The following is a 16,031-nucleotide window of genomic DNA, read 5'->3' on the forward strand; positions in this document are numbered from 1 at the left end:
GGAGGTAACCTGTTATTGATTTTTTGCAACAAAAATTTGGCCATTGTGAATATGGACTTTTCAGTAAGTTACACATGCAATTACTTCTAGGAATTTGCTATGACATGTCGTTTCATTTCCTGTGATGACATGAATACATCGTTGTGGTTAAACCCAGCCCTTTCTATTACATGATTATTATCTTTCAAGTCGTGTGCGTCATTAAATATCTGAACTTGTTGCAGCAGTGTATAGGGGGGAAAAAAAAGGTGAATAGTGTAAACACAGCCAAAGGGATTTGTAACGGACCGAAGCTGCCCGTCAACTCTTTGTGTACACACTGTTGCTTTTACCACAATGTACACAGACCCAAGTCTATCTACCTGTTTTGTCCCGCTGTGGCCTTGGCTGCTCGGTCAGTCAACCAGCCTTATCTCACTTTTAGTTTGGTTCTTGCCCTCCCTTCTGTAAAGCAGAAAACACAAAGACGTTGCCTTTACTTGTCTCTCTAAAAACAGGTAAAAGGGTGTTTTTTTGCCCAAAATTCTGGGTTTAGAAAGAGTAATGTACTTTGGAAGGACATTTTAACCTGATATGATAAGGATTCCCTCTTTTAATGCTTCAAAATTGCTCTGTGGCCACATTAAACAACAGCAGCATTTCAGCTGATGCTTATTTAGACAGTATAAAACACCCTCTAAGTCTGTAATTAACAGGCTTCCCTTCATCAGTGATGAAATAGATCATTTCCAAACCATAGGGAAGTGTCGACACAGTGCTGAGATGTACTCCTGTCTGTGTGACTGTGTATATTTGTGTGGGCGGTTATGACATTCCTGACTTGGTGTGTGTTGCATTGGCTTTTGGCTCAGTCCCAGATTTGTTAATCCCCATACCTGTTTTAAGGAGGGTATAAATAAGATGAGGTGAAGGTGCAGGTGGTAGCCCTTTTTTCCACTCCGTTACCACTGTGCTATGACACCCAAGCCCGGGAAAAAGGAATCCCAGGCTTTGTTTTTTGTCTGGAGGGGTCAATAAAGGTGCTTGACCCGGCTGGACATGTCAGAGTGGGCCATGCAGCAGGCACCTTTTAAGCTTGAGAGACTTTGGTGACCTGTCAGCATGCTGAGGATCAAAGCAGTAAATAATCATGTGCAAGAGGTTGATGTCTGCAGCTTTTTGGAGTTAAGGAAGGCTTGATTTAAATGTGAGATATAGCTTGAGCTTTTATGGCTCCACATTTTTTGTGTCTGACTTAGTCAGGTGTGATCAACCGCAGATACAGTTGTAATTTTGGTCCGTTTAATAGCAGATAAACACACGGCGTGTACACACAGGTTCTTGCAATGTAACAAGGTTGCATAGCTGTCATACTAGACATTTTGCCCTTGCTGCTTACCATAAAGAAACCGGTTTATAATCTGTGTTCTCTCCAAATAACAACTGCATAGACTGAGCAGAACATCAGAACACCAGACCTTAAATGGGCTTAAAAACAAACTCACGGGAAACAGAATTCAGTGAGTGTCTGCCCACTCTGCTGCTAATGTAACTGCACACAATTTACAGGTCCGGTAAGCGCAAGCTCAATTATGCAAATGGAGTCACTGAGATGCCAACACGTGATTGTAAAGCAAAGTATTCCCATTAGAGGGCTTATTTGGGCTAAATACAGGAAAGGGCAGATTTGGGAAATTAGGCTGATTAGGATGTAGAAAACAGACCTCTTCTCCACTGGTGAGGAAACAAGCAAAGAGACCATTGTGCCTCAAATTCCAGGAACAAGTTAGGTTCAGGGTTTGCACGGATGGAAATCGTTGAAAATGCTTGAATTTTAATGTGGTGTTTTCAGGGTTTGAAAAGCGCTTGGACTTTGGATAAAGTGCTTGAAATTGTAATTGCCTTACTTTTATAATAAATTAGCTTGTGTGCGTGATTGTTTTATATTGACTCAGCCAGGCTGTCTTTGGTGCCATGTCTACAGACAGATGACACATTTAAACATGCAACTTTTTTGTGTTTGGCACCCCTCTGTGGGATGCTGAAATCGAACATAATTTTGGTTGTTTATAGCACAGTAACATCTGATTTAATGTGATAATGTGAAATAATCATTTAAAGTGTATATGTATTTAAATATGTAATTGACTACAGCTGTAAGGTAGTGGAAAAGCTTGGAAATGCCCTGTGAAAATGCTTGAATTTGACTCTGGAAAAGGTGATGGAACCCTGTAAGGAGAATCTTTAACAAATCAGTGATTTCACTTCAGTGTATGCGAACACAAACCTCATGTTAAGGTCTTTGAAATTAAATTTGTTGTTCATATCAAGATGGTTTGTGCTTGACACATCTTCAAAGTGCCACTGTTTAGGTTTAGCGCTCTTTAGCTTTAGCAGAGCTTGCTAACAGATTGTTGGGAGTCACTGACCTGCGCTGTGATTGGATGCGATTTAAATCCCCCTCTAATTTATGGCCATATTGTCTCTGCAGCGCTTCACAATAGTTCAAACCTGTCATTACCCCAGCCACTCACTGAACCCTCCCTTTTTTTTTTTTTACCACGCAGGGCCAATACACAAGAGCAATATTAAGCTTAGAGCCCTCGCAACAGTGCCTGCATTCACAGTCAACGATGTGAGTCTGACACCCATTGTCCCAGGAGGCATCCACAGACTAGCATGCTGCTGCTAACTGGCAGCTTTTACAGAAATGATACTTTCCCAAGTCAAGAATAGCTGCAGCCTGTGGGATTGGTCCCTGGGGGATTTCTTCAGCCAATCCCATTATGACAGTGTTTATTAAAAAAAAAGAGTTTATTTTCTTGCAATGCACATCAACCATAAATGGTCATTGTATCGTGGTTGCTGTTGCGTTGCGGTTTGAGTCAATGACGCATGACTGCATTTTGTTTTTTACTAGTGCCTGAGAAGACAGTCTTGTTTATGTGGCTTGATTGCTGTTAGGTCAGCGTTGAGCTCTCTTCACACAGTGTGACACATGGTTACATTCTTCTTTTAAGGTCGACCGTGTCCAGTGGCCACTTGTGAAGGAGATGTCAGTAATTGGAAGGGATTATTATTTTGAAGGTTGGTCTTAACCGTGGTCAGCGAGGATGTTTGGAGACCAGATGATGCAGTGGAGGTGGTCCCTGTGGCCCCTTTGTGTTTGTTACGGTGATGGGGCCCCTGAAGCTCTTCATCCTAAGATTAGCGTAGCAAACATTTGGCCCTCCTGTGTCTCCGTTCAACAACCAACAGACTCTGAAATTGTTTTGTAGTCGCCGTGTTTTGCTGGAGCTGTGCAGAGGATTGTTGTTCATCTCATCATCTATTTTAGGATTGATGGTGTATTGTTGTGGCTGCCCGTCTGACTGGCACAGGTGTGTCATCATTGTTTTTGTGCTCCGTTGCTGCCAAGCAGAATGATGGCCAATTTTGTGCGTCAGCTGCTTAGGAAGGAAAACTGCACCAGCAAGCTATTCACTGAGTGAAGGTGAGGAGAACGAGGTGTTACAGAAAGGCTTCTTAATTCATTAATAACAATAAACACTTATCTACACTTTTCTAAATAGCATCTGGAACTGTCTAATTACAGAAGATTGATTTTGCTTTGAAACAGGTCAGTTGTATGGAATTCTTGTTGGGTTTTTCATTCTAATAACTTAATGCTGTTTTCAGTTGCCCCTTTGCAGCTGCCAGACAGTTTGTGTTTGTCTTGTGTTGTTGATTGCTTTTGCACAGTTGTGAAACAGTCAGAACATTAATGAGTTTTAAAATCATGTAGAGCTGCAATGATTATTTGATAAATCAATTAGTTAATTAGTTGACTGAAAGCAAATTAATTGCCAGCAGGGCACAAAATTAACACCAACCAGCAACCAAAAAATACAAGGTAAAAAATACAAGTGGCTGATAGATCTGCTTTAAACTCCAGCAAAAAAAACTATGGTAATACTGTTGAGTGGCTGGTAAAAATTGAACATTCACTGGTCATTTGGCCAGTGGACAAAAAAGTTAATTTTGTACCCTGATTTGCCAGCTATTTTGATAATCAGTTAATGGTTTCAGTGATTATTTTCCCCAGCAAAAATGTAAGGATTTATTTTCTTTGGGTTTGGGACTGTTGGTTAGACAAAAGAAGGCACGATGTTGGTCTGGGAAATGCTGATGAACATTTTTCACAATTTAGTTTAAATGAATAATTTTGAAAATAATCTGTAGTTTCACTCCTAAAATCATGTATTCAATCATCCATTATCTGAGAAAATCCAAGTCAGTTTTCAGTGCAGCACTTGGATGTCAAACTACCCAAACCTGGTTGTGGCAAATGGGCTCTCTCCAGTGCAACTAGGCCATCCTTGCAATGAAAATAAGACTAACAAACAAAATATTGCGCAATGCCAGGCATTCTCTCTAGTAACAGTACAGGTTGGTGTCACAGCTCCATCATCATTAGTCACACTTTGGATTTGTCAGTGTCAATGTATGACTCGTGCACCCCCCTTTCCACATGTCAGCTCTGTGTCTTGCTTTGAGTCATAAGCATTGAGTCATAGGTGTCCTTAGTTAATCAGTATTGGTTAGTATTGGAGGCTCTCTCCTCTCAGTGAATGTGTGGTTCTGGGTTTTTAATGATTAACAACTCCATACTAAAAATGTTCTGCAGGTGTTGTGTAATGATCAGTTATACACTATAATGACACCTGACCACTCACAGAGTTTTGTGGCAAGTAGCCAAAAATGTTTTTAGCGTTTCTGTGTTTTTTTTTTCTTCAAATCGTTGGCAGTAATGAGTATGGTACAATGGTTGTGTTGATGTTAAACTTCCCTGAGCTGCATTTGGGCTTAATATCTGTGCCTTTAGTTGAAATATGCTGTAAGATGTGGGAAATGTGCCTTTTCTCTTTTTTCTTGTTGAGTACTCTACCGTGATGCTGAAGCTTTGTGGGAAAGTTATTCTGGTCTGGGTCCTCGGAGAAAGCCTAAATGCTATTTTAGTGATTTGTATTACATATCACCCCTTGTGAAATACCAGCCTAAAATTAGCCCTATTTGGGCTTTTCACAAACCATTCCAGACTTTCTTAATGGCTGTAACTGGGCTGTGTTTAGACAGTCTATCCCACTGGGTCTGGGATCCACTGTAAAGCATTGCAAGCTCCAAAAAGTTCCTTTTATGGTTCTTTTACTGTGTCCATTTGTTAAGCCACTGTAAATTATCACAAGCACAAGACAACTAGTCTTCTTTTCTTTAAAGTTGTCTCTTGTTGCATTCTCCAAATTAAATTTTCCAGAGATCTCCATTTAATCATACTGTAACCTTATCTCACTGACTAAGCTGCCTAACAGGATTTATTGCATTACCTTAATTGTTTTGGATGATCTTTGTTGAAAAGCACAGCTACTGTCTTAGCATTATTTGTCGAAGCACAAGGGTTAGATCTTTGGATTGTTACCCCCTGGGATTAAATGTATTGTGACATATGGCAGGTCCATTTATCCCCTCTGCCTGAGGAAACAAAGCATGAATCATATACTGTACAGGGCACCATTAACTCAAAATCAATCATTTGGCAACGCACAATGGTGTCACGCTGTATACAGGTGGCAAAACCATGCTGACCTGTCAAGTTTAATAGCCCGGCTGCACTTTAAGATTTGTACGCTGTTTTTAAGTTGTAACCCAAGGGAGCTCCTTCTCTGTGTGTCTCTCTCCTTCCTCCCCTCTGTTAAAATTTATGGTTATGGGCACTGTTTTTGCTGGGGCGACTTTGTTCCAGGAGGCTGTCGATGTCTACCACACACTTAGATAAAACTCCAGTATTCCCACACTACACATGAGAAGCCAAGGATTGTGGGCTCTCTGATGAGGGGCTGTACTTTAGAAACTCTAACTGCAGACTTGTTATACGCAGAGTTGAGGTTTCTTGTCCAACTGTTGCAGTTGGGCATATAACTCAGAGCAAAGATGGCAGATTAAACCAACACCCATTTGGTTGTGTGATCAGAAGATCAGATCAGAGGCTCCCCTCAGCCTTCTCAAATTAAGTCTTTGGAACGAAGATGACAAATTTATCCTCTGAATAAACTTAAGTAGCCCTTGAATCTGTAGCCTTTACCCCTGCATTGGATTAAAGTCATTAGACATTAGACAAGGCAGCATTCATTTGACATTCTCCATTTGACATGATACAATTGATATATTGATACAATATGAAATGGCCTTCATTGATTTTTCTCCATGTTTATAATAATATGTTTTTAATATATTTAATAATATTTATTTTAAGAGCTCATAAAAATACTAAATGTACTGTAGTTGATAAGGAATACTATATGAATCATATATGAAATAAACTCTAAACGCTAAATAATTTGAATTATAAATAAAACAAACTGTCTGTTGTTTCTCACCAACTGGCCATCCAAGATTGAGGGATTTTGTGGAAGACGCAGGATTTTCTTGATAAATTAGCAGACACTAAATTGGATTGCACTTAAAACAAAGTCCGTATAAACCATTCGTAGATCATTTGCAAATCCTTGTATCAAGAAGGAAAATAACATGGACTGCCTCAAGTGTTTGGCTGTGTAAGAGTGTATCTATGTGGTGAGTGAAGTGCACTGTGTGCAGTGTGTTATTACAATGTAGCAAGTCAGATTTGCAAGTCAGAATTTTCAGTCACAGTGAACTGGTTAGATGCTGCAGGTGACAGGTGCTTATTTCAGTTTCAGCATGTCATCAAGGTAAGTAATAGGTTTTAGCATCCTGTTTTTGTCATATGGAAAACCAGTTGGTCACTTCTAACAGCACAGGGACTAACTGCGTTTACTCATGACATGACGCAGGTGTTCTAGTCTTCCAGTTCACACATCTTTGTGTGAGATTTCGGTAAATAGTTTTAAATTGTATTCATGTCTTTTAAATCAATCTCTGCATCAATTGGTGTAATTCCCTGTGTGGCAAGAGTTATACTGAGCATAATTGGCCTTGTTTTTCTGTCAGAGCCAACCTTATGGCATTCTCGCATGTGACTGGGTCAGCCCCATGCTGGGCACAGCTCATAACTTGTTAAAGGCCAATGGAGCTGATGGGAGCAAGAAGGATAACCAGCTACTGTCTTTGTCCACAACATTTTAGGTTAAGGAACTCGGTTGCTGTGCTCAGTGAAAGGAACAGGGACCCTGTTTGATGTGGAGGTAAACAGACTGAGCGTGAAGCATAGCCAGGACCAATTGGGGTCTGCCCTGTCTTGTGAGACTCAAATTAGGCCCCACTGAGGTGTAAAAGGGGCATGGGAGGAAAGGGGAGCTATTGGGGTGTTATTGAACTTGCCAAAGCATACAGCACACAAGCAACAATACCCATATATGTCTGGTGAATTGGCTTCTCCAAACTGATAACGGCTTCCTAGAACAAGTAGTGAACCATTTGTTTGGACTAAATTCAGAAGCTTCTTAATCTGCATATTTGATAAGAAACAAAGAATGGAGATGGGGGCCCATATATGCAGGAGGCCCCTTGGCATTAACATGTTTAGTACCTTTTACAGGACTTCCAGGTGTAGAGCAGCATAGCCTCCACAGCCCAGAATACCTTCACTGCCAATCAAGGCCTGTGTCTGCTCAAGCTGTAACCATGGAAAGACGCAAAACAGTGCCTTGTTCGTCTCCAAGTCTAGAGATGTTTTTCTTTATCATCTATCTGAATTAAATGTTAGGTAATAATCAGCATTGCTCTAGCCATATGCTTTAAAAAAAACAACTCATCTCCTTTAAACCATTGATGTTGCCCAAAGATCTATGGAATTAGAAGAAGTTGTTTTTTGTACAACTTACTAAATGACAATTATCAGACTAAGTTTTCTACTGCAAGCTTTTCATCACACAAAGCCCTTTCTCTCAGGATTAGGATGCAAGTAAAACTAAACAGTGTCCTCTTGTTCTCAATGCAGTGTTTGCCCCCCAACCTCAGCCCCCTCACCTCCCACTTCTGCCCCTTGACAGGTGTACTAAAGGGGCCCGTCTTTGTACTTGTTGGACAGCTCTGGCCTGCTGATGTTCCTTTGCCTACATTACAGAGCTTGGGGAGCAACTGTAGTCTCTTCATCCTAATTCCTGACCAGTTTAGCTGCCAGCTAGAGGTTGCACGGTGGGGGGATTTGCAGTTTCTCTTAAAGAAAGCATAGTTGGAATGCCAGCCTTCAGAGCTTTGCATCAACAGTAGGCGGCGGTGGTGGTGGTGGTGGTGGTGATGTGGGGGGGATAACCATAGAGAAAGGTTGCCTGTCTTTCCTCACTGTGACAGACAGCTCCACAGAGAAATGAAAGAGGGGGAAAAACAAATTCCTCACTCCACACTGGGTATCTCATTTATATGCGAAAGACTAAAGAGAGAAATATCCATGGGTAAATGTGTCTGTTGACTAGAAAGAGATTTTGAATCATTTTAGCAGTGTTTCCCTTGGATAATTGTTAATTCCTTATCAGATGTGTATTACTGAAGTTTGCAATATGTGGTTATATCGTGTATTCCTCCATATCAAATTTAACATAATGCATTTCTTATCTTCAGCCTTCATTGTGGATATTTTTTCATTCACTTTTGGTTTCCTGAGCTAACAGCTAGCCAGCCTGACAAAGGCAGCAGCCCGCAGAGTGGGAACATAAAAGCCCCCCACCTAGGTGGAAGGTGCTGTGTGTCTAGCCTAGGGCTCTTTTTTAAACGCCAGCTCTTTGTGCATCCAGTCATGGGAAAAAGAGCTTCAAAGGTGTAGCAACAGGGAATGCATCGGTATGAGTATAGAAGTCTGGGAAGGCAAGGTTCTCCTGCCTTTTACCAGCTGCATGTAATCTGCTAATCCGAAGAGGGGACTGCCGGTGGTCTGTCGACAGAGGTTGACCAGGGCCACTGACCACAGGAAGTACATCGGGATGGGGATATCAAAGGATGTATGGGCCACCCATTGCAGTGACCCTGCCCAAGTGTTAAAGGTTAAGTGGAACCATTTTAACAGACCCCTTATAGTTGGGCAAATAGTTCAAACTTTGGATTCCTATGATGATAGGGTCATTTTGAGCCTTGCGTATAAATACCTTAAAAATGTGGGAGGGTTATGTGAAAGAATGTGGCATTTCACCCCGGCCAATTAAAGAAGAATCCATCTGAAAGAAGTAAAGGTTATTGAGTCACATAGTGATTGATTATCAGACCCGCGTTTTGTTTCTTGTCTTCTGAAGAAGGGGACAAGTTTCAAAGGAGCCCCTTGAAATCTAGCCTTACCATAGCTTTTGATGAATGCACAATTTCTTTGAAACAACTGCCACTACAGAGTCCTAGTTGGTTATTTAGGATTGAGTTGCTGGAATGTCCAGCTGTGGTCTGACTCAATAGGAGACATTGAGAGGTTTTGATTGACATTGGTCATGGCTAGCCTGTCCAACATCCTATTTAGCCCCCTCTGCCAAGAGCTGCTTCCATTTGATCGGACCTCTGCAAACCCAGTTGTGACATGTTTAGTGATTTCACACTTTCTTTGTGGCAATAAGCACCCCTCCGTTCCCTCAAATGTTTTGAAGCATAAATAATACATTGCTCCCATGATTTGCAATGCATGACTGAGCATAGCTAGGGTCAGAGCGAAAGGAATGTTGCCAAGTCATATTGTGTCAGGCCTTAGTGGAAGTTGTGTGCTTAAAAGAGTCAAGCCATTGATGCCAAGTACCCTAAGTCAGATAGTTTCCTTATGGTGGTACACATTAAGAAAAAGCATCAGCATCTTCATTTTAGCACTTATGGTCTTGCGTGACAAAAAAGTACCTCTTTTTAGTTCTTACCTAAATATCCTTCTTCTGTCACTTTTCTTAGAATGCAACCAAATTGACACATCTCGAAAACTAAGTAGTCATGCATAGACTTACTGCAAAAACCCTGTGCACACATAAATGTAAAACACAGACGAAAATAGCTTTCATTTGGTAAGGAGAATATGTACAGTGTGGCTTTTTTTGAGTAACATTGGCTTTGTACAACTTTTGGATATTTATCTGATTCATAGGGCTACAGTGTGATTATAAACTGATTATCAATGCACCACATGTTTTGTTTTTTTTCTTACTAAGTGATTACAGGCTACTTTTATTATAAAGCGTATTTGTATAGATCCATAACAAACAAATTTATTCACGGTCAGCCATCCTCACCAAACAGTAGCCCAGCTTTGTGTCTATTACTTCATCATCAACGCGGTTCAGCTGTAAGGAACGGAAACAGCATTGACATGCATGTTGTTTATTCGTTATGTATCATTATCCAATTCGTTGTTCTGTAAGAAATGTACAGCCCAGTCTGAAGCGCTTATGTCATAGCGGATTGAGCTTTACATTTAAAATTACTGATTGTTCTGCATAGAGACACAATCTTTCAAGAGTTAAATTCAAATCATCCAAGAATCTACCCTCCCAACCCTAACCAGATGCACTGAAGAATATTTTTTTCCCCATCCCTAATTACAAGTCAGAATGGAACAAGCTCCTCCTGCATTTGTTATAATATCTGTTGGTGACTAACGGCACATCCAACTCTCTTGTACTGTGTTAAAATAGGACAGTTACTCAAATAACCAAGCTTTACCTTGCAGGTTAATTGGACCTGCATTGGAGCCTGTACTATAAGTGGGGTACCACAAAAATAATTTCCCAAAAAACACTTGAGTGACTTGTGGGTCAGGGGGTAAAGGGAATACTGGACAAAGAGAAAAATATGGATTTCAAATGTCAAAGCTCAAATCAACAAAAATCAACAAATATGTTAGAATAGAAATGAAATTAGAAACGAGGGTCTCTGGCCGTATGTAAGTGTGTATATGTAGGTTGATAACATGTAAATGTCAGATAGTCTCTGCTCCAGAAGGGCATCAGAATGTTTTGGTACTGAGGTGTCATCTCGATGGTGAATGATCTGACAATGTTTTCATTATGGATCCCCCTCCTCCCCTCTCTCCTGCAACTCCCATCCTCTCTCCCAAACAAGAGGCTGGAATGTTGGGTTTCCATGACGCTAATGAAGTAAAAACCTGGCAATGTGTTACTGGCAGCCTCAGAGCAGCTCCTGATCCGCGGCCTCCTTCTCATCAGGATCAGAGTCTGATCCCCCTGTAGCCTTCATTCACCAGGGCTTATTATGCCCAGGAATGTCTCTCACTCGCTCCTTCTCTCATAACCCCCACTGAAGCAGGGAAGTGGGGTGCAGGGGTAAATTTGGGACAAATCCCAAGGGAGAGTACTACCCCAAATAACACACAGCCCCCCAATCCCTATACCCACCAAAACTTCTCCCCTATCACTTCTTACAATCCTTCCACCGCCAACCATCAAACATTGACAAAGACACTTATACACACACACTCCTTCTTTGCTGTGAAAAGTGAAGAGCTGCCGTTGTGATTTATTGTTCCATAAATGCTTCATGTGGCAGGCCCATGAGGCGACCAGTCCCTCTGTTTGCTAGTGGCCCCAGGGACAATAGTAAGTTTTCGGCTCTCAAACAAGACCTTGCGCAAAACTCAGTGGTGTTCCCTGGGGAAAACAGAACAACCATCTTAGCAGCTTGTTTGTTTTTTGCCAATTTTCAGATTGCCAATATTAAAAATTTAAACATCTTCTGTCATTGCAACTTTTTCCACTGATTTTCCCTTTCCAAATCTTCTCCCTCATCTAAATCACGACAATATTACCACAGAAACAAAACACACCAGTCAGATGTTCCTTTAACCAGCCCTTCCTGGTGGGAACAAGTCTTTTTCTCTTTGTGTCTCATTCAGAATGGCAGTTGAGGGGTTAAATAATCAGTCTCTGTACATTATCCCGTGTCCTGCTGGGCTGGTGGACGCAACCATAATGTCTTGCTAATTAGCCTCCATTTAGGATGGTCCAATAGGCCACACAACCGCCATTGAGGATTGAAGCCCATGGAACTTTGCAAGGGAAGACCCTCTGTCTCGTGGGCATTCATGGTTTAGGCTCGTCCTTAACAAACCTCAAGCTTGCCCAGGCTTGATGCCTCCAGGACTTGGGATTCAGTTACTCGGTCGATGAATGGGGTGTATAGCCTCTGTGGGGATGATTTAGGCCATTGTGTGTATTTTGTCATTGAAAGGATAATGTCCATAAATGGGATCTAAACTGACCAGGACCAATTAAGGGCTCAGGGGTTGAAGCGGCTCATTGTAAACTTTGACCCTTATCAAATCATTGTGGGTTGGGATCCCCATATAAGGCTGCAGGAGATAAAGTCTTTGGGAAGACTGGGTTCTGTTGACAGTAAAGGATAAACATGGCAAAACATTTGGCTAAGGGAAAATATGATATTTTTAGCATTTCAAATCATCTTTTCTTTTGCATTAACTCCAAAAGTCTACATAATTTGGGTTTTGTTGTTAATGCAGACTTACTGTCAAGTATTTTGCTCCAATCTTTTTTCAAGAGTAAATGTTATACCACTACATAATTACTGAGCACAGTTTTTCTCAGATACAATCATTTTCCAAGTGACATAGTAATCCATGGTAGCAACAAAGAGATTGACCTTCTCTGTACCGCATGTGTATTGATGTATACCGCATGTGCATCGATTGTATAGACATCTCAGTCTGACGTGTGGTTGTGCCAGAAGTGCACTGCTGGCCCTTTTCCTGCCTCGTGGGGAGTTGGGCAGATGAAACAAAAGGACGAGAGGCTTTCGTCATCAAAAACCACTAGGTCCTTGGCACTAGAAGGAGCTGCGCATGACATCTGATGAAGATGGATGAAGATGGTCGCTATGGTGAAGGATAGGACTCTCCAGGTCCTATGGAGAAGCTTTTTGGCAAGCTAGAAGCACCAGGGCATGTTGGCATGGAGTAGTTCATGTGGTAGTGGGACAGTCTGCTTTGTGCTCGTCTTATGTAATCATTTTTGGGTTTTAAGCAGTCTTTTGATTTGTTTGCATGTGGATCGTGTGCAAGTGCTTGATGTTCACCTGGAATTACCTCTTGAACTCCTTGCTGTGTTATTTCCTAGAGTTATTGCACCTCACCTAATCACTCCAGATATTTTGGTTTATGTTAAGTGGCCCATTGTTGATTGGATTGCAGGGTGTGCTGATTAGCTGCAATTAAGTTGTCAGTAAAGTGGCAGCATGTATGGCCATTTGGCACTTTATGACTGCTGTGTCTCACTGATTGAGGGGAAAAAACATGGGCTGCCAGATTCCTGTAAGAAAGGTTGAACACGATGTACAGAAAACACACAAGTGTGGTCCACTTTTTTGGCAGTTGGTGAGTGAATTTTGTCCCGCGTATTGTGTTGTTTTTGTAGTGCTTCATACTGGGTGTTTGATTATTGTTGTGATGTTGTGACCCGTTGGTCAATGTGAACTTGTCACCTGCTGGTCAGTTGGCTGGATTTCCGGGTCAGGCCTCAGCTAGCATTGTCATGGCGGCCACACAGACCCAGCATTATTAGCCCCACTGGCGGCACTATTTGTCCCACTCCAAAAAAGAGGGCTAATGAATAAAAGAAAAAATGGGAGACAGCTAAAGTCTTTCTGATCCCCCTTTCCATGAAGGGGTAATCCAGGGGTGATCGTCAGCACAAAATGTGGCTTTGACTGCCTGTATCCATTCTTTGTGTTTGTGTGTGTGTCTATGTGTCTATGTGACTGTGTGTGTGTGTGTGTGTGTGTGTGTGTGTGTGTGTGTCTGTATATCTATGTTTTTTCTTTCCTTTCGCAACCTTCATTTACTAGGAAGGTGCAACGAGATTTTACCAAGAATAAACTCATTGATACACAAGACTGACTAGATCGGATGAGATGATTACAACTTGTAAAGCCGCCTACTATATATTTAGTTTAATTACAGTCTAGGACTGAGGCATATTTTTGTCAAAATGCCAAGTATGTATTCCTGCGTGTGTTTTTGTGTGACAGAGAAAAGAGAGATGTGTCACCATTTGCTTCACCATTTCCTTCTGAGTCATCTTTGGGATTATGTGGATTCCAATAAAAAAACCCACCTTAACCATAGTTCATGTACTCATTTACATTTTTCTCATTTATGACCTCATTCCTCAACCATGCCGAGAGCACATTGTCAAGGTTACTTGATAGCAAAGTGCATTTGGTCCCTTTGTACATGGTGATGACTCATCGTTAGTAAAGTTGAGTTTAGTACACAGAACCACATACCTGAGATGTTTTCTTTGGTTAAATGACTAACTAAGTGTTAACTGCAGGGACAACACATTAGATCATGTTTATTTATGACTGGGCTGTCAGGTTAAGTGTAGGTTTGCTGAGTTGTGTTTGACTAGACAAGCCATTGATTGCTACAGTGTTGACTAGAACTGCTGTGAATGGATGGCAGTAGTCTCACATGGCTGCCATGGTCACTCTTTCAACCAACAAAGCTGGAATGTCATGCAGTAATCCTGTTTCCAATGAGGTTTCACCATTCATTTTAAAGCAGGGAGACTTTTAAATAGTTGAGCTCTAGGTCCAATCTGCTCAGGTTTTACATCACATTCATTCTTAAGCTTCTGCGTTGAAATACAGTCACATAATGAACACGTTTTTCTAGCACAATTCATAGCTTGAAATAGTGCCTGGTAAAGCCTCTACGTTGTTGATGTCATGAAGCAAAACAAACCTGACTAATTGCGCATAGACTTGTCATCATTGTAGCAGAGGAACACCGAATCAAACTGATCTCTTATCATCTTATTGGTCAAAGGTTAACAAGGATAATGGATAATGTAGTAGCTGTCACAGAGATTTCAGTGCTTGATATTCACTAGCCATTGTGAGTTCATCTACATGCAGGATAATACATTTAGTTTATTGACCACACAAAGAGATCCCTATACTCCATAATACAGCAACAGTTTGCTTATTACAAGGTAGACTGCACGTAACTCAAATGAAAGCATGAAGGAGTCAAAGCGTTGTGACTCAAGGAAGTTAAGAATGCATTAACTGTCACAATAAAAGTGTAACTTTGTAACTTTCCAGAGCACCAGGACTGCCTCCATCACGCGGTCCACGAGCGCCTTGGAGAGCTGCTGCGAGTCCTGAAGGCCATTATCAGCAAACACCAGAGCCTCAACTCTGTGGACATCCTCAGTACAGCTGGAACAGTCATAGCCACGGTCAAAGGTGAGCTATGATGACCCAAGCTCCCTTAAACACATACACACACATAACTCAAAGCTTTCCTGTAAAACATACCAGCTACTCCTCCACTCTTCCTTTGGTCTGTTTTCTGTCTCTGCTTATCTTATCCCCATTCTCCCTCGACAGCTTTATCTACTGGACATCCACTATTACTATGTCCTCTTTCTCGCACTGTCCTCCCAAGTTTTAAAGAACTTCCCAGGGAATGTTTCTGAGAAGTTTTCATATAGCTTCAAAGAAAGACGCTCTTCAGAAGTCACTCCAGTGCTTAGAATACACCAGCATGTGTTTCAAACCCCATACAGAGAGTAAGAAAATAATATTTTGGAGTCAAATACCTGATTCAAGAGGCGGGGAGAAGCGGGTGTCCTTTGTGCTTTGTCTGCCAGTCCAGAGGGAACTACACTGAGGAATCCTATTCAATCTTTCATTCTCTGAGATTATGATCTGGCATGCAGGTCAATTCTTAACTTGGCTGCCACACAAGAATCCCCTGAGTATACCTCTTCCCAATTTGCATTGCAAAAAGGGCCATAGAGGGGCTGCATGGCTTTTTGAAAAGCTAACCCTTAATAAGGAATGGTGACATGGTGAAGTGAACAAATGCCGAGCAGGCATCTAAACTGACAAGGACCAACCCCAAGTCCACAAACATACACATGGGTGTGTGCATGTGCGTGTGCCATAAACATTACGTGTCATCCTTCATGCAGCAACTTGACATTTTGTGTGGCATTCAGACATGTTGATGCGCACATATTAGGACCTTTTCAATAAGGAAGACAGATTTGACAGCTTAATAGTTGTTCAATAGAAGCCTTTGATTTAGGCTTTTAATGAAA

The 16,031-nt window shown here is 41.4% G+C and overlaps 1 protein-coding gene across 2 annotated transcripts in view; it reads left to right on the plus strand.

The window, feature by feature from the left end:
* Nucleotides 1-16,031, plus strand: part of arhgap29a (Rho GTPase activating protein 29a) — a 37,895-nt gene that overhangs the window by 2,152 nt on the left and 19,712 nt on the right. For both annotated transcript variants that reach the window (XM_073488869.1, XM_073488868.1), the window contains exon 3: nt 15,028-15,171. In XM_073488869.1, the coding sequence (XP_073344970.1) occupies nt 15,028-15,171 (144 nt within the window). The remainder of the gene's footprint in view (nt 1-15,027; nt 15,172-16,031) is intronic.

Source organism: Pagrus major, chromosome 19, assembly GCF_040436345.1.
Source record: "Pagrus major chromosome 19, Pma_NU_1.0".
NCBI classification, from domain to species: domain Eukaryota; kingdom Metazoa; phylum Chordata; class Actinopteri; order Spariformes; family Sparidae; genus Pagrus; species Pagrus major.